The 19,066-nt window shown below is 40.8% G+C and overlaps 1 protein-coding gene across 6 annotated transcripts in view; it reads left to right on the forward strand.

Annotated features, from left to right (window-relative positions):
• SAMD12 (sterile alpha motif domain containing 12) overlaps nucleotides 1-19,066 on the forward strand; it is a 387,874-nt gene that overhangs the window by 165,754 nt on the left and 203,054 nt on the right. For 5 of the 6 annotated variants that reach the window (XM_045453847.1, XM_045453846.1, XM_045453848.1 and 2 more), the window contains exon 3: nucleotides 848-977. In XM_045453847.1, the coding sequence (XP_045309803.1) occupies nucleotides 848-977 (130 nt within the window). Of the gene's footprint in view, nucleotides 1-847; nucleotides 983-19,066 lie in introns of all 6 variants that reach the window. The other variant, XM_045453850.1, reaches the window with a different exon arrangement.

Below are 19,066 nucleotides of genomic sequence, written 5' to 3' on the forward strand. Positions count from 1 at the left end.
ACAATCCTAGATTTTTGACAAATACTGATAAAAAAAATTATAAAAAACCAAGCTTTCATCTTGTCCCAGCCAAGTTGTTAGGATCCATGAGGAAGATGGGCATCTGGCACAGAGCTGATGCACATTAATTGATGAATGAATTAATTCTGTCAAAGGCTAGGTCCTAACACACCTTTGTTTTGTTTCATAAACCCCTTCCTGAAAGATCTGTTGAGCAATAAAAGGCCTTAATTAGTTGGCTTCTACATCAGGTTTAGCCACCCCATTATCTTATTACCATTCTCCACATGCTGGCAGAATTGACTTTTTGCTTCCCCGCTGTGGCATAACTAATTCCTAGACTTTACAGGACCACTCCCAGGCCAGTGTGCACTCTTTAGTACGTAGGTATCTAAATCCAATAACATTCGTTCCTGAAATAATTATTAGCGCCTGCCAGGGCTAGTGTTGCACTAGACCCTAGAGATCTCAAAATGGACACTTTTGTGGAATACAAAGAAAGGCCACTTGGGGGCAGCTATTTCACCCCTAAAATTTAATTAAATGCTTAGCAACAGCATTGTCTTACTGTTGAAGTGTTTGTCAGAAAACACTACTTCCTGGGGACTTTTTCCAGTGGAGATGATAACTTGAGAATAAGTATAATTTTCATGGCCTTTTCCACCTAGACCTTTTCTTCTGGTTTTCATGGGTGTGGAAAAGGTCTATAGAGGTTAGGAGAAAAAGAGCCAGATACTTACCTTCAGGGATTCCAGCCTGTAGCCTTGACCACACCCTCTAGGACTTCTAACAGTAGTGCCTTTCTGGACATGGGGCTGACATTAACCTTTTCCTTCTTCATTTATAGTCGGCTACAGTGAAGCTGTCAAAACCAGTGGCTCTGTGGACTCAGCAGGATGTCTGCAAGTGGTTGAAGAAACATTGTCCGAATCAGTATCAGATCTACAGTGAGTCATTCAAACAGCATGACATAACTGGTAAAGTATGCGGCATCCAAAATATTTTACTCCCTCTTTCTCTCCCCATCACTGTGGCCTTTCCCATACCCTTACAATGAACTGCATCTCCCTACTGAAATTTTCTGGCATGGGTTTGCTTACTTTAAAAGGAGAATGGATTCCAGACCCATGCAAACTATGCTACTGAATAAGCATAAGAAGTTCTAGAGAAGCTTGGATTCTGCGGGTTCAGTACAAGTATGTGGGAGTCAAGCTAAGGGGGTGGGTGGGGGACTCTAGAGAAAATGTGTACCAATCCTAGAGAAAAGAAAGGAAGTCTTCCAAATTATCTGGGTTTATGGGATCAGTATTTGATGTTCTAAGTAGGAAAGATTTCTAAACAGGAAAATTCTGAGGTGAATATGATAATACTAACTTACAGTCCCTGAGATGAATACCTTCAAAGCACAAATGAAGATTCCATTTACATCAAGGGGCTCTGAGTATTATATTTGAAGGTCAAGAGACACTTGGAAGCAGAAACCATGACAGTATAATGAACTGTAAAAACCCTTAGGATCCTGTCTCTCGATTGGAGAACAGGCTGGATGAGAAGAAGCCGATAGGGCCCGCCGTGGGAGCCCATCAGAACAAGGGCATATTCACACTTCCCCTGTGTTCCCCTCCCACCCTGATGGTCTGCATGAATATGGGCCACGTCCCTCCCCTTGTCCCTCTCCCGTTGCAAACACTGTGATGAAACATAGGACTGAAAAACATGTTCTGTGCACTAAAACTGCGCTTCAGAGGAAAAACGTGTTGAGGAGTCCTGATTCTAGTCCAGATCCTTCCCCTTTTCCAACAGAAGACTATCCTCTAGTGGGAAAGTGACTTGATCTTGAGTAGCCCAGCACTGTGGATACCAAGCCTCTTTCCAAACTGGGTGGTTTTCAAAGTGTGTTCCGTGGAGCCCTTGGGTGCGCTAAAGGTTGCCAACGGGATGGGGTGTGCTTTGGGTAGAGATAAGTGTGTCAACTAAACCAGCTCCCTTTATATCTGTTTTACATGTTTGAATTATATGAAAAACTTCATTTGGAAAAAAGGTTTCTAACACTAAAGAACATTTTTCTTTTTTTTTATCTTTATTTTTGAGAGACAGACCGCGAGGGAGGGGCAGAGAGAGAGGGAGACACAGAATCCTAAGCAGGCTCCAGGCTCTGAGATGTCAGCACAGAGCCTGACACAGGGCTCGATCTCATGACCTGTGAGATCATGACCTGAGCCAAAGGCAGACGCTTAACTGATTGAGCCACCTAGGTGCCCCTAAAGAATATTTTTCAAATCCTGAGCTGGATTTTCCTAGATCCTTCTGACCAAACTGGTAATGTTTTAATATTTAAGGAGCACACCCAAGTGTAGCTCAGGCTGAGTAGTTAACAGAGAGTGAAGTGTTAAAATTGTACTTAATTAATTCACTTTGCTTCCCCCCCCCACCCCCAAGTAGAATAAAATGGCTTTTTAGGTGAAATTCCTGAAATTCTGAAGGCACTGTCAGAACTTAGCTTAGATTCCAAGTGTCAAATTGTTTTTTCTTTGGCCCTCCCTTAACAATACAAGAGCATCTCAGAGTCCGTTTTTCCACCCCTTAAGTAATCAGTTAGTAACCATTTGGCTGATTATGGTCGCCTTCATCCCAAAATGTGTGCTTAATGTTTCTTAATGCCTGTGTGATAGAGTAAAGGCAAAGCCTTTTTCGTGATCTTGTTTGAAAGTAGTGTTATCTTTTATTATGGGCGGGCACTATGGGATACCCTTGAGGGAAGGGAAGCATTTATAATGGTTTTTCAGGGAGGGGCATTACATCCCTTAGAAGTAAAGGTCCCATGCTTCAGTGCTCCGAGTCAATGGTACCACTTCCCAAGGCTTTCTGCTAAGTGACTTGAAGAAAGACGGTGTGGACATGAGATACACCTGTCATTGCTTCTGGTGGCACATTTGGTCTCCATGAAATGCCACTGATACTGGTAAACCACAACCTTCTTGAAATCCCAGGCAAGCTGCTTTAGCTGGTTGAGTTATTTAACCTCCCTCTTCATCTCCAAAATAAAGATGATAATACTACCTGTCTGCAGGAGTTGTTATGAAGACTAAATGAAATAATATTAAGTAAACTACGAAGTTGGCCATTTCTTGACACCTTCTACATGTCAACATTTTGCTGTCATGTCAAGACTCATCTGGATGTGTCTGAAACATACTCTTCATTCTAAGGGCAGCCTTTTTTCAGGCAAGAAAGGAAAGCAGAAAATTATTGGGGACTCAGGGAACAGAGAGAATGATTTCACATTAACTATTGGCCCACATCTTTTTGACATTCACCTATGAGGCCTCAGAAAGCCACTCTCTTCCCCTGTTCTCTGGGCCTCGCCTCTCCAAATATGAATGTGAAATACCTGAATGATCGCAAGCGCCAAATGGTCAGATAATAGACGGGACTGCAGCTGGCCCGCGGTGATCAGCCCTAGGATGCTGGAGGCTGTGGGGATCTCCGTGCCCTTGGAGACTAGGCTGTGATAAGCAGGACAGAGAGGTCTGTGAAAAATTAAGACCTATGGTAACAGAGCAAATGTCGCCAGCCCCCAAAAAACAGTGGACTACTGAGGGTGAGGGCCGGCAGTGCTGACAGGTGCCGGGTGGAAGCCCAGAGCTGCAGCTGTGTTGTGTCATCTTGTGAAGGTCACTGGTGCCCTGTAGCTTTCTTTATCTGCAAAAAGAGGATGGTTCCAGTACCTGCCTCATAGTGTTGCTGTGAAAGGAGTTCATGGTCCTGGGAAGCATGCATTGAATGCTGCTTCTGTTCTGAATAGCTGCTGCTGTTCTCCTAAGTGCTGTTCTGATTTTGGTGAAAACAACACACACAAATAGTGTTGAATGCGTCTATCTTTATTATCCTGAAAACTGGGAAATGAGCAACCGGGGGTGGCAGGGTGAGCGTAGTCTAGGCTGGTAAATATCCTGTGCTTATCTGCAAGGCTGCAACAAAAATGCTCACCTGTCTCTTATTTATGCCTCCATCCTCTTGAGTGTTGCTGTTCCTTTGCTTTTTCTTAAAGGGTGGGTCTCCAATATCATGCTTATCAAGCAAGTGTGTTATACCAGTATAACATATAAACAGTCCCTTAACTTAGAGGCAGATGGTACAGCGATGGCAAATAAAAAGGACATATATTAAATGGAAAAAAGAAAAAAGGGCTTTCACAGACCTGAGTGTGATCCTCCCTGCTTGTCCTCCACCCCCAACCTTTGACAAGCAATAGCTATACAATATTATACGAGTTAGTTTTTCACCAGTGAAATGAGAATAAATATTTTAAGAGTTGTCGGGAGAATTAAATGGAATGATGCTCGTGAAGGGCCTAGCTTAACGCCTGATACATAGTAGACATTTATCCATTTGCAGGTATTTATGGAGCATCTACCTTGTACCGGGTTTGGGGAATACAGAAATAAATAAGACAGTCAGTGGTCTGTGCAGGGAAAAAATTGGGCTTCTGTGAAAAACTGGGGCTATCTAATTCCATGGAGCTGTTTTTACAACTCTGTACGTTGTAGATAGCTGATAGCAATACAAAATAATCCTTGTCGTGGATGTGTAAATTCTGTCCCACAGAGGTTCAGCTGGCTTTCCTAGCCACTGTGGAAAATCTGACTTTTGCCTGCCAGTGACACCTTCATTTACTCTCGCTGATCTACGTGTGTTTGCTCTTTGGATTCTCCTTTGTAGTATCTTTCTCCTGCTCATTATGTCTTACTAGCTTCTTCGCTAATGAGTTAAAAACAAACCTTAAACGTGTTCATTTTGTATTTTATGAGAATACTGGTTTTAACCTTTTTTGAAAATTACCCTGTTTTAACTTCAGTAGCTCAATTCCTTTTTTATGTTTTAGGCAGCAAGTCCATTAATACTTTTTAAGCCTTTGTTTGAAAGACATTGAATTGTACACAAACATTCCCCCCTTTATCTCCAAAATCTAAGAAAAGTTAAAATGTGTTTCAGTATAGGAGCATTCGAAACCTTTTGCAAGTTTCCTACTAGAATTTCTGAGAATCTCATTGTGTCCAGAAGGCACCTGCTATTTTGTGGCAGATGTGTTTAATCAGAGGAGAAGTTACTAGTGTTACCTCCCTGCAGAAGCCCTCTTAAAAGGCATAAGATGGTTAGAACACCTGAGAGGCGTTAAGATAGATAGATTTAAATCATCAGATTAGGCTTGAAGGAAAGAAATTTGTCTATTTTCCTGTGCTTGCAAGATTCTCTCTCCAGCTTTCTGAGGCTGGCTTGGAATGCTGATGAGGAAGCTCTACTGGGGCCAGGTGTAAGCTCACAGGCAACTTTCAGATTCTCTTTTATGCACAGTTAAGAATATTTTCAGGTTTGAGGCGATTTCAGCCCCTGGCTGTGCCTTGTGTTGTTCCCGTGGCTGCTGAAGTGAGTTTACCTCCTTCAGCATCAAGTTCTCCATCTGGAAAGGGTTCTTTCCCCTGCCAACTTGAAAGGCTTATTTTTTATGGGTGAAGCACTTAGAGTTCCCTAGAATATAAAATATTTTTAAAAGCTATTTTGAATGTGTAAAAGGTTTCCGTGGAGTCTGCTTTGTGGCACAGCAATGGGAATTCTTCAGATGTCCAGATGTCTGCAGGAATAAGTACTTATCATATGAATATCCCCTGCAAGTGGTCAGTATTGATTTGTAGTACTTCCCAGTGGTCTCGACCTGCGACATAAATGAATATTTCTGTTCTTTTTGTCCTTCAAACACACCCCGTACCTCTTCTTTTCCCCTCTTCAAAATGTTCTGCTGAGATGTAGCACCCTGAAATGTGGCACTTCTGCCTAGGTTATTGAACAAAAGGGAAACCTCCGTCTCTTTCAGACCTTTGGCTTGTGGCTCTGTGAGTTTGCTAACATTATTCCCTGATTTCTCTTTTTCACCCCTTCACCTTCTGCTATTGCCCTCCTCCTCTCAACTATGGTTGGAGTCACCCACAGGGACTATGGGCTGTATAGTTAACAAGTGTCAAAAGAAGAGGAATGGTTACTTTATGTGACTAGGTATGAGTGTACTACTTAATAGAATCCAATATAGCCACATAAAGTCTGGGCATATTTACAGACAGTGCCTCATCTGTACATTTTCTTGTTGCTGTTTTCCCTCTGGATACTGTGTTTTACTTTTCTATGTCTTTGTGTTTTGTTACCTATCTCTTTTTGTATGAACTACTCTACATTTTTTATTGAATCTCAAGCAGCGTAGATTTGCATAGTATAGTTTCTGACATCATCAAGGCCGAAGTTTCCCAAAAGTTAATTTTCCAATAACAACATATATTGCTTTTAACCCCTTTTGGTGGCGAAAGCTTACTAATATCACCTTTCCACTCTTCAGAATTCCCAAACCAAGGGTACTGAATCTGGTTGTCTTAATGATCCAGGATAATAGACTTCTAAATGTTGGGAAGGGGGTTAGATGTCATCCCAGGTTTTATGAGGTGGATAAAAAAAATATTCCTTTAAATGTAATGTGTACGTGGAGATCAGAATATCAGCTTCATTCCTGATAAAGCTTTTTGGAGAATGTCGTTTAGGTCTTCAGACAAATTGGTTTGCTCAGACTATTTTCCCTCTAAATTAGGCATTCCAGGGGGTGGAGGGAGGTGGGGCTGGGTGCCTCAGTTGATTGAGCATTCAACTCTTCATTTCGGCTCAGGTCATGATCCCGGGATTGTGGGATTGAGCCCTGTGTCAGGCTCCGCACTGAAAGTGGTGCCTGCTTAAGATCTCCCTCTCCCTCCCTCCTCCCTCCCTCTCTCTCTCTCTCTCTGCCTGTCTCCTCCACTCACATGTGCACACACACTCTCTCTCTAAAATCGTAAGTAAATAAAAATAGGACTTTCTCTCCCAGGCATGACTGGCCATGTCCCTTTTGCCACATAACAGAAAGATTACATGAGGCACGCAGGTCACAAGAGAGGAAAGAACATTGCACTAGCTGAGCAAGCCCAATTCCTGCTTCCAAAGGCACCAAACAGAAGGCAGGAGAGGATCCAGGAGCATTAGTCCAGGAAGTCCTTCCACAAGGGACTAGGAAGAGTGGGGAAGTGGGTCCCCTTACCGAATCAACGCAATGCCTCCCTGTGTACCTAGGTAGTCGGGCAGCCAGCCTTTGCGCAAACATCTCCAGGCATGCGCATTTCGTAACTTTTAAAAGCAACCTTTTATCTAAGAGTTGGAGTGGTGGTGGTTACAGTGTTTGGTTTTTCTTATTCTCCTTTCCTTCTAAGCGGCAGGCCTGCCAAACTGCTTTGCAGGCATCAAATGCTATGTTCTTTTCTACCATCCTCAAAGCCACTCATATATCTGGATAATCCCAACTTGCGTTCAGGCTTTAGTTCAGACACCATCTCCTACAGAAAGCCTTTTTTACTCCTCCTCTGGATTAAGTAACCCATGCTGTAGCTCCCAGGGTAAGCCCTGTTGTAGGACTTGTCACGTTAAGTTGATAGGTAAAAAGTTTAATTATTAGAAGGTTCTGCTGAGGTTTAACTGAAACCCACCTGTAGGTCCTATTTAGGTTCCAGGTTAGAAACCTTTGCTGAGGAAAGCCCTTAATGACTGCTACAAGGACAGATTGTTGCCACCAGGCTCCAGGGGAACCACAGCATAGTCCTCAATCCTTTCCTTCATCCCAGCCAACTGTTGGTTGGAGATCCCAAAATGTCTGCCTCTGAATTCCTTCATCTCTAGTAGATGTCCTCCTTCTGCTACACGGAGAAGGTATAGACTATCCGATGGCATTTCCCTGAATATTCTTCCCCTCCACTCCACCTTCCAGAAGATGATATGACCCTCTTTTACAAATCACCTTTTCTGCCTCTGATTTAACCAGATATCCTCTATCATCCCCTGGGTCCTTGCTTCCTCAGCTGCAGTCATTCTCTCTTGAGTCTGGCTACACTGGCTTCCTCCTTTTCTCTAAATAGTTCCATTCTAGCTCCTTGTCCATTCTTTCTATTTCATTATTTTTTAAATCACAGTTAATTCGTACATTTGAAAAAATGTACATAGCCACAACCATATGCCAAGCAGAACACCATACCCAACAACTTACAAACACTCTTTCCAAGTTCATGAGAATTATCCACCATGATATACTGCACTTAAGTGTATAAATACATCTGAGCAAATTTCGAAACATTGAAGTCTTACAAGCACATTCTTTGACCACAACAGAATGTAATTAGGAATTGTTCGTAAGATCTCCAGAAAATTCCAAATATTTAGAAACTTAACACACACTCAGGAACTGCGTGGGTGAAGGAAAACAATCACAACAGAAATGAGAAAATGTTTTGAATGGGATGATAATAGAAACGTGAATATTCCAAATATCAGTCCTGTGCAGCTACAGTACAACTTAGAGGAAAATTATATCACTAAATACCTGTATTAAAAAAGACTTGAAATCAATAAATGTTTACCTTAAGACATTAGAAAAGAACACACTCATCCCAAAGTAGGAGCTGAAACCAGTGAGATAAACATACGAGCAATAAAGAAAATTAACAAAGATGAAGTTGATTCTTTAAAGAGATAACAAAATTGATAAACATTTACCTAGACTGAACCAGGAAAATAGACAATACCAAGAAAGTGGAGGTATCATTAAATTTCCTGTATACATTAAAAAAACAATAAGAAAATAGTATGAACAAGTTTATGCCAATGTACTTAGATGAAATGGACATGTTCCTTAGAAACTATAACTTAGCACCCACTTAAAGCTGGAAAATATAAATAGCCACATATCTCCTAATAAATTTTAAATCACAACCCCTGCCACACGTACACAGCCTAAGCCCTGAAGCCTTTTGCAATGAATTCAAATAATGATAACCAAACCTATGCAGATTCAGTGAGACAAGAGAGGAAAATGGGAGTACTTCCAAAGTCATAAGTTCAGAATAACCATAACACCAAAACCTGACAAAGATACAAGAATGGTATGGCATAGACCAATGTCCTTCACGAACATAAACCTAAAATCCTTGACGAAATACAAATAAGTTCAGCATAGCCATAAACAAAAATGATACTATATCGTGATTGTGTGTGCATCAGAATTCAAGGTTAAGTTTTTGAAAATTCAGCTTGATTCGTTACATTAATAGGATAAATGCAGAAAGTCATATGATCATCTCACCAGATGCAGAAGGCTTCAGATTTCAGCTGTCACAGGTGAAGACCTTGGAAGTCATCACCCCAATCCTTACAACAGGAATAAGCTGGACAAAATAAAAATTCTGTTGGGACCTATCAAAGAACTGATGTCACAAGGCAGATGATCACCCTGAAATGTGGAGCAGAAGCCAACCCAATAATAACGGACAAAAGATTTGACCCTTTGCAAGGAAGACGAAAGAATAGACGATAAGCACATGAAAATATGCTAAGGAATATTAACACCAGGAAAATGCAAATAAAGCCACAGTGAGATACCACTTCACGGTCAGTAAAATGGCTTAAATTCAAACGACTGGCAATAGTGAGGGTTGCTGAGTATATGTAGCAACTAGGTTTCTCATACGACGTTACCGAGTATAATATGGTACCACCTAATTCAAAAACTATAAAGGTTTTTATGTGGTTAATAACACAATTATTAAATGATCCTGCAAATCTACTCTGAGGTATTTACCCAAGAAAATTGGAAACACATATTCATAAAAATTCCCGTCCCCTAATATCCAAAGGACTGTTTCTCAGAATGGACAAAAATTCTAAACAATTGTTAGGTCCCTCAGGAGTAGCATGGATAAACTGGTCTATATTCACACCGAAAGCACTGCTGGGCAGTAGAAAGGAGCCAGCTACTGATGCGTGCAACGTGAAAGCATGTCACATGCTGAGTGAAGGAAGTTAGAAACACAAGAGTACGCACAGTGTGATTGCATCGTGTGAGATCCGAAGACACAGAATTGGCAGTGGCGGCATCTGGATCAATGGTTGCTTGGATTCGGGTGTGGAGGGGAGATGGGGAAGAAGGGCAAAGGAACTTTCTGTGGTGATGAAAATGCTTATATCTTTGTCAGAAGTTATCAACTTGGCACCTCCGATGTGTGAAGTTTGTTGTATGTAAATTATATCTCAACGTTGGTTTTTGGAGACTTGTGTGCTTTCCAAATTTTCTAAAATGGCATAGTGTTTTTTAAAAGGAGAAAATGAAAATGTCATCCTATGTCTTTCCATACGGGCTGTTGGATCATTTCTATTAAAGATGTTGGAGACGGATCTATATTCATCTTCTATTACCAATTCATCTATATTTACCTATGTTATAAACATATAGGTACAAATATATAAAATGATATATAGATGCATTGTATATGATATAGAATAATATAAATGTATGGAACTATAAAGAAAGGTATCTACATATAAAGAAACGGAGTTTGAAAATCCACTTGGTGCATTTTTCACTGGAAGAATAACCTGAAGTTACCAGAACATTCTTATAAAGAAAGGTACGGTTTTACCAATTGTTGGAAGATGACAGCTGACAACAGAGCAGCTCTCTTCTCGTACTGAGACTTGCTCGTCTGAGCTACACTTGTGTATCCAAGACTTTTGGCTTTCACAGATGACTTAAATTTCAGAAAATATTTTTGCAGTAGCATATAATTGCTACCTCACTGTTTCACTCATTCATATTTTTAAATTAAAAATTACCCTCACCACCCTTTTATGAACCAAAGGAATTTTGACACATACACAAAATCTCATTTAAAAACACGCTAAATTTTACTTTAAGGAAAGCATACATTATTTCTCCCATTGGCATCACATAATGTGCCACTCTAAGGGGACAGTCCTTGATGTTCTAAATACAGCATTTATTTAAAGTTATCTTTGAAAGGATAAGAATGGAGGTGATCACACAATGAACTATTTGCTTCATACATCAAAGAACTGGAAGGATTTTTTTTTTTTTTTTTTTCCAAACCAATCGCATAGACTTAAATGATCAAGACTACTCTTACAGGTGGGAGGATTTTTACTTGCTCCCTGATTCAGTTTTTTCTTGGATGATGATCTCCCTCCCCTCACTGCTGTTCTAGGTTCTGTAGTTTGCAAAACTGAGACTTGAAGGGAAAGGTCTGCCTAGGTATCAGGGCCGGGGAACGCAGGGCTGGGCTCAAGAGCTGGCTTTCTGCACCTTTGGATAGTTACAAAAGATCAGAGAAAGCCTGGATTGTGGAGACCCATGATAGGGTCCCCTCCACTGATTATTCACCCTGTGGGGCCTTGGCAAAAACTGTTTCACCTTCCTGAGCCTCAGTTTCCCTTTCTCAAAAATAACATGTGTATCTTACAAAGTTGCTACTGGTTGTTTTTATTATTGGTCTGTGATTATATGGACTCCATACATGGGTTTATAAGAAGCAAAGGAGGGTATAGAAATCAGTTTTCAGGGGTGCCTGGGGGGCTCAGTCAGTTAAGCTTCCAGTTCTTGATTTCAGCTGAGGTCATGATCTCACGTTGTGAGGTCAGGCTCCATGCTCAGTGTGGAGCCTGCTTGGAATTCTCTTTCTCCTTCTCTCTGCCCCTTGCCCACTCACACCTTCTCTCTCAAAGTAAATAAGCATTAAAAAATTTTTTTTGAATGTTTACATGCCAGGACCCCAGTAAGTCCTTTGCTACATTATTTAAGTTTATTGTCACAATAACCCCATAAGGTAATATTATTTCCATTTTACGAGTCAATTGACTCTCCAAAAACTTAGGTATCTTGTCTCATGTCATAGAAGCCTAAAAATGGCAAAGTCCGGGTTTTAACCCAGGGCTGTCTGAATCCAGAGCTCAGGGAGCTGACCTCTGTGCTATGAAAGATAGCATCTTACAAGTACAAGCAAGTGACGAAAGAAGAGGAACACAAGGATAAACACCAAAGGAGACTTGAGAAGGAACTCTTATCTATAATCCAGGTTGATCAGGAAGTCTGCTTGGAGGAGGCTGGATTTGTCCTGTGTAGGATTTTAAAAGAGAAAATCCCTGAAATATCAAGGTGTATTTATGTATTTCATGTGACCCTCAAAGAGCTTAACAAGAGAATGTAACAACTTTTAAGCCATTGACCTCACCACCCCCTCTTGCGTCAGACCCTGACTCTTCTTCCCACACTGGGTTACCTGCCTGAGCCTGAAAACATTTGGGTTTCTAAACCTGAGGATGGGTCAGTGATGGAGGTGGAGATAGATTAGAAGAGTCGACTGAGGACTACATTAGAAGAGGCTTTGAATGTCAGGGTAAGGAAACCAGAGTTTCCTCTTGTGGATGTCATTCACCACCCATCAGTGAGGGTAGCATTACCACTGATGAGGGAACTGATGAGTTCAGACCACTCTTGGGAAAAAAATGGAAGGTATGGATGAGAGAGGTCACCGGTGTGTGAGTTGTTGGCCCAAGTGGATCCTGGGTCATGATCTATCAGATATTTCTTTTACCAATCTCCAGCTTTTCCCTTTTCCCAGCCTCCAATGGTGGGGCCACTCCTAGCTCCTTGTCCACAGAGCCCACCCCTCTCCCCTTTCATTATTCTGAGTAAGCACCAGTGGTAGTAAATTTCCTTAACATTACTTTCTGCAGTATTACATCTATGTTGACCCCCTTCTTATTGGCTTCCTTTATGTCTCTGAGGAAAAGATACTTTGTCTCCCAAGGCCAATCCCCTAACCTGTGCTTTTCTCACTGCCTGTGTGACCCTCCCTCCTCCCCCACCAAATTCTGTTCATCTCTTCTTTGCCCGTCAGACTTTTCTGCCTCCACTTTTGCATTCCAGTTTGAAGCCTTGCTGTATCCACCATATATCCCCTTCTTGCTACTCTTAACTGCAATCCTTCTGGTCTAGGTTTTCTGAGCCTCTGCATGAACAGTCTCCTACGATCCTACTTTATGTCTCTCAGGGAAAGCATCTGTTCTTTTGTCTTTTTAAATCAGACTTGCCCTGGTCTCTTCCTGCTTAAAAAGACTTAGTGCCTACTGGATAAAGCCCAGATTCTTAAGCTTGGAGCATGAGGCCCTTGATAAATCTTTCTCAGGCTCGTTTGCAGCCATTCCTTGAATCCATCCTATCCCCAAACCCCAGCAGACCACTCTCACTCTTGCCCCACTGTCCACCTAGTGAACTTGTAGTCATTTGTGAGGGGTAGGTCCAATTATGCCTGTCTTCCCCACCCTCCCTGGGCTTTTCCAAACAAAATTAATTTTTCCATTCCGTATTTCCTTCACATTTTTTGCAGTGAATAATCACTGTTGTTAGTATTAGAACACTTATCACATTATATTAACTTTACTTGGTAAGAATACTTGATTAGTCCTTCAGTTTCCTGATTGGCCTCCTTTTCATGAAGCCCATCCTACACTTTTCTATCTGCAGCTTCTTATAATTACGTTCCATTGGTGTTCAAGTCTCTTTTCCTGTCTCATTCTTGGAGAAGCCCCATTTTATTATTATTTTTTTTTAACGAACTCCTATGTTGGATCTGTACTAACCCCCAAAATGCTTTACTTGGTTACATGTTTATCTTCCTTCCATCAGCCCAGAAACTCCTATAAGGTAGAAATAGCATCTGGTTTATCTTACTGTCTCTAGCTGTGTTAACCCAGTGCCTGGCGTAAAATAGGCATTTAATAAGTGTTGATTGAATTAAATTGAGTTTGTTCTTCCTTTGATAGGCTTAGCACTGAACTTAAAGCCCTTCTACATTTCCTTGATAAGAATACTTGATTAGTCCTTCAGTTTCCTGATTGGCCTCCTTTTCATGAAGCCCATCCTACACTTTTCTATCTGCAGCTTCTTATAATTACGTTCCATTGGTGTTCAAGTCTCTTTTCCTGTCTCATTCTTGGAGAAGCCCCATTTTATTATTTTTTTTTTTTTAACAAACTCCTATGTTGGGTCTGTACTAACCCCCAAAATGCTATCTTTAAGTGGACTTGAATGACAGACTCTCAAAACTTTGCAGGATCCAGAGCCCCATATTCAGGCAGGTCTTCCCAGAGATGTTGTGGCAGAATCTGTCTAGATTTCTGCTCAGTGCCAAGAGTGATTGTCACAGTGTCATGGAAGCTTGTTGGGCCTGCCGAAAGTCAAGAGACAGGTGTTATTTTGGAAGATGGAAAGAATATCCTTTATGTGAAAAGCTTCTGTTTAGGGCAGCAGGGCAAGAGCCCAACGTCTGTCCCACCACTCATACATTTAGTGCCCATTTGCCAGTGTTTCACAGGTAACAAAAGCATAATACAAATACAGCATTATTGTTTCCGACATCCATGTTGCCTGGATGTCTCAGAGATTACATCTTACACCAGACAAATGAGAACAGTGAGTGGGTGAAATAGGGTTACAATTGAACCCTAAAAAGTTGCCAATATTGAACAATTTTCACCAACAAAATGGCAGCTTCATTAGGTTTACCCCGATAGTGGAATAACGTATCTTGTTTAAAAGGAAGTACGTTGGGGCGCCTGGGTGGCTCAGTCAGTTGAGCGTCTGACTTCGGCTCAGGTCACCATCTCACAGTTCATGAGTTCGAGCCCCACGTCAGGCTTTGTGCTCACAGCTCAGAGCCTAGAGCCTGCTTCGGATTCTGTGTCTTCCTCTCTCTCTGTTCTTCCCCTGCTCACCCTTTGTCTCTCTCTCAAAAATAAACAAACATTAAAAAAAATTTTTTTTTCAGTAAAAGGAAGTACGTAATAAATGTTTTGGAGACTTACATAATGTGCCAGGCACGGCAGTAAGTACTTTTTATGCATTAACTCACTTAATACTCAAGACAACTCTAAGATGTATTATCCTTCTCTTTACATATGGGGAAACTGAGACACAGAGGTTATGACTTCCTCAAGCTGACACAGCTAATAATGTGCAGTGGATATTCCAATAGCACGAGAAGGATTCTTCTGGCCCAGGGGTTGGCAAACTTCTTTTGTAAAGGGCCAGGTAAAGCCATTTGGCTTTGCAGGTCATGTGGCCTTTGTCCCAACTACTAGACTCTGTGCAGTATGTAAATGAATGAGGTGGCTGTGTTCCAGTAAAACTTTATTTACAAAAATAGGCAGCAGGCTGGATTCAGCCTACAGGCTGTGGTTGATAGATCCCTATTCTAACCTCTTCCTCCCTATCCCCAAATATGTTTTCTCAGTGATGGTTACAAAAGAAATTTAGAAGTTACAGTTTTTAAAAACATGTGTTACTTTTCCCTCTTGTGTACCCAATGTAGAAAAATTAGAAAGTGTACATACACAAAAAAGGAAAACATATTAAAATCTCCCTCTGATTCCAACACTCAGAAATAATCCCTGGCATAAAGATTTTGATGTGTATCCTTTCAGATTATTGTCTCTGCACACTTATTTGTGTGCATCAGACCTTAGGGAGTGGCACAGCCTCTTTTTAAGTGGCTTAAAAATACATTTATATGAGAAATACATTTTTAAGCTAAATGCAAACTGTTTTCTTTGGCTGTTAGTAGTTATTCTCTGGGGATGTTGCATATATTTACGCTTTTCAGATAAATTGTGTATCTGGTTCCATAGGCTCCTCTATTTCACACCCACCCTCCCTTCCCTGGCTATGCCCGTCTTACATTCTTTGTTGTATTATGGAGTCACGGTTTTCTTTCTCTGGTATTTTTACCTCTGGTATTGATCTTCTCCCTTCACCTTTGCCTTGGTGATGGCCAGCCACAGAAGTGAAACCAGCCCTGTAGGTAAATGGGCACTAGAAAAATAAAGCGTCTCCAAGTCCCTGTCACTGTCCTCTATAGATGCTACCCTTGGGGGCAGTGTAATTTCTTTGAATATTTTCCTTCTGTTTGCTTCCCTCTTCCCCAAGGCTCCTCCAAAAGAGAAGCTTGCACAGCTTTTCTTAAGTTCATTAAATTTTCAGTGCCTTTCCCCCGTGGTTGGTACACGGCAGGCAACACAAGACAAGAGGACATTAGAATTCCTTCCGGGGAGAGAACATACTGTGAGCAGTTTCAAAAGGTCGCATGTTGCCACAGTGTCCTTCTTTATAAATCTTTCAGAGGATGGTGAGGTGTATCTAGAGAGGAAAGATGGGATTGCTGTAGTCATTCCAGAAGAATCTTAACCTCAAATCTGCCTTTAGCAGTAAACTCCCAGTGATGATTGGTTGAGCACACAGCCAAGGGGGGGGGGGGGGGGGGAGATATACTTACCTGTGTTTTTGCAAAATATGCTCCCACTAAGTTCAAGTCAAAGACTAGCCTGTCTCCCAACAAACGTAGACAGCTGTAGGGTAAAGGATGCAGTGATGGCTGGGTGCTGACAAAAAGTGCTGCTATAGAATGTGAAAGGGAAGCCACATTGTTTCTCTAAGCAATTTCCTGAATGTGTTTAGTTAACCATTCTGTGGATCTCCCCAGAATCTTCAATTGTTTTATTCGTAAAAAACTTCCCACTGACATTTGTATCACCTGAAATTTACAAAAGTGATATTTCCCACACATTATCTAAGTGTGAGTCTCTCTTCAGATGAGGAACCTGAAGCTCGGAGAAGAAAATTGACCCAGACCTCATGGCCAGTAGATGGCAGTACTCAACTCCTGACACCTAAGGCTACGTTTTTTGCTCCTGTCAGAGGCAGGTTTTGTCTTCTTTACTCTCATCATTTTGCCCTTTGTTAAATGCTCAGCACAATCCTATTTCTCTCTTCTAGAATGTGCTTTGCTATTCTATACTATAGAACACACAAACTGTAGGGGAAGATTTTTGACGCCAAGGAGAAGATTGCCTTAGGAGATTCAGAACTCCAGAATGGTGTGTATATGCCAATCATGGTTGTTCATGATCATTTAATGCTGAAGCTATTATTCACCCAGAGATATTGTTACCTTTAACTAGAAATAGAAGGGAAAGGAAAATTATACCAAAACCCATTTTTGAGATAATTAGCAAAATGTCAGGGACAGATGGACTAGAAACTATGGAAAAACATATGTTTTACTGATGTTTTCTCTTTGATCATATGTTGGATGCTATAATGGCAAAAGCCTGTTTCCTGGCTTGAAACTATCCTTTTCATTTTTTCTGCTTTTTACTTAAGAAACTGGCTGGCTTTCTTTTGGAAGTTTTTGTAGTCTGTATCCCTCCCTCTTTATCACCTCTGGCTGCACACACTTGAGTTGGATTTTCTTAGTACATTCAAAAGGACTAGGAAATAAATTGAATCTACAAACAGGACTACTCTGCTTTTTAGAAGCAGTATCAGTAGAAACAATTATTGCATGCACCACTAAGGGTAAAACCAGGTCGCGGTCAGAAAGTAATGGATAGTATAGTACCTATCTTTGAAATTTTATAGTTTAAGAAGATAAGTGTTACAAAGATACCCTCACTTATTTGTTACCCACCACTTCTCAATTCACAAAAAAATGGACTGGTGCATAAAAATGACACGTTGGTCACTGGAGAAACAGGAATTGACCGAATGGCGGGGAGAACAGAAAAAAAGAAAGGACCAACTGGAAAGAAGGCCAGCAATGTACTAGCCAAGTAAACGTGGGTAGGTCGGACATCTGAAATGGGGCTCAAATTTCCCAACGCAAAACCAGTGGAGTTTGAGTAGAAAAGCTCTCAAGTGTATTTTAACAGTAAGATTCTATCAGGCATTTAGCAGTTGACTCTAAGAATTCTTCGTTGGTAATAGGTGAGGATGCAAGATGGCACAGTGAGTGGTCCTGCTCGCGGTGTGTCTAATTTTGTTTCAGCGCCCATTTACAGCTTACAGTGTTTGAAAAAAATAACCTTTCTTTTCGTTGAACATATAGTGTAGCTTGGACCTTAGATTTTTTTTAGTAGGAGTTTCCTCTTTCATTCCAGTAATTTGTTTACTTACTGAATATTTTATCATTATCTCGATTGAAGTTCAATTATTTACAGATTAGATAATTTGTAATTTATTATAAATTGCTAATTTGCAGATCATTCATTACCTACTAATTATTCAATTATCTTTAAATTAGTGCTCATTAATTTGCTCAATAAACACTTGCTCGGCAATTACTAAATGGCCAACACTTCCAGAATGGACACACAAAGAAGCTTGAGAAGGAGGTCGGGCTCCTTCTTTAAAGGAGGAGTTCACTTTGTGTCGATTCTGAGAAACTGGATCTTCTTTAGTACAGACACATATGTTCACATCTCTTCATTAACCTAATTCTGTTTATCTCCATATAAAAAAAAAAAAAAAGAAAGAAAGAAAAAAATAAGGGACGCCTGGTTGACCAGTCGTTAAGCATCCTACTCGTGATTTTGGCTCAGGTCATGATCTCAGGATTGTGAGATTGAGGCCCACATTGGAGCCTTCCTGGGATTCTCTCCCCACCTCACTCTCTGCTCCTCCCACCTCTCTCTTGAGCTCAGGTGTGTGCGTGCTCTCAAAAAAAAAAAAAAAAAAAAAGGAAATCCAGAAGAAATATGAAATTTAGAAACTGTTATTTGGTGCCTTTTTTTCCAAGATTGGTAAAATGAAAAAAAAAAAGTTTGATAATCTGAAAACATTTTGAAAAATCAGAATGCACAAAGTAAATGGAATCATGAAAATCAGATTTTTGTAATATATAATCATAAATACTATGCACCTATTACTCATAATATTTACATATTTGAGGGATGAAAGGAGAAAAGATGGATGGAGATACAGTGGCAGGGGAGGGGGAGGGACAAGCCTGAAAGAGTTAAATGGTGTTTAAGGATTATCCTGTGGTATCTTTGTTCTTGTTATCATGGGGAATACTGGTCAGGCTAATCAAGCCCAAATGAATGAAACCCTGTACCACTAGATGGTTGGATTTTTCATGCAGGACAATTCCTTCGATCTGGAATTTTGGCAGCTGCAACATTCAGTTCAACAAGCTAAATGTTGTTTTAGATGAAACCCAGTCTTTGTTATTTGATTCTGCCCAAGTTTAAAGATTTCCTTGATTTCAGCAGACTCCCTAGGGCACATTGGAGATACACTAAGTAGAAGTGTAGTATCATCCAT

This window comes from Leopardus geoffroyi, chromosome C3 (assembly GCF_018350155.1).
Source record: "Leopardus geoffroyi isolate Oge1 chromosome C3, O.geoffroyi_Oge1_pat1.0, whole genome shotgun sequence".
In the NCBI taxonomy this organism is placed as follows: Eukaryota; Metazoa; Chordata; class Mammalia; order Carnivora; family Felidae; genus Leopardus; species Leopardus geoffroyi.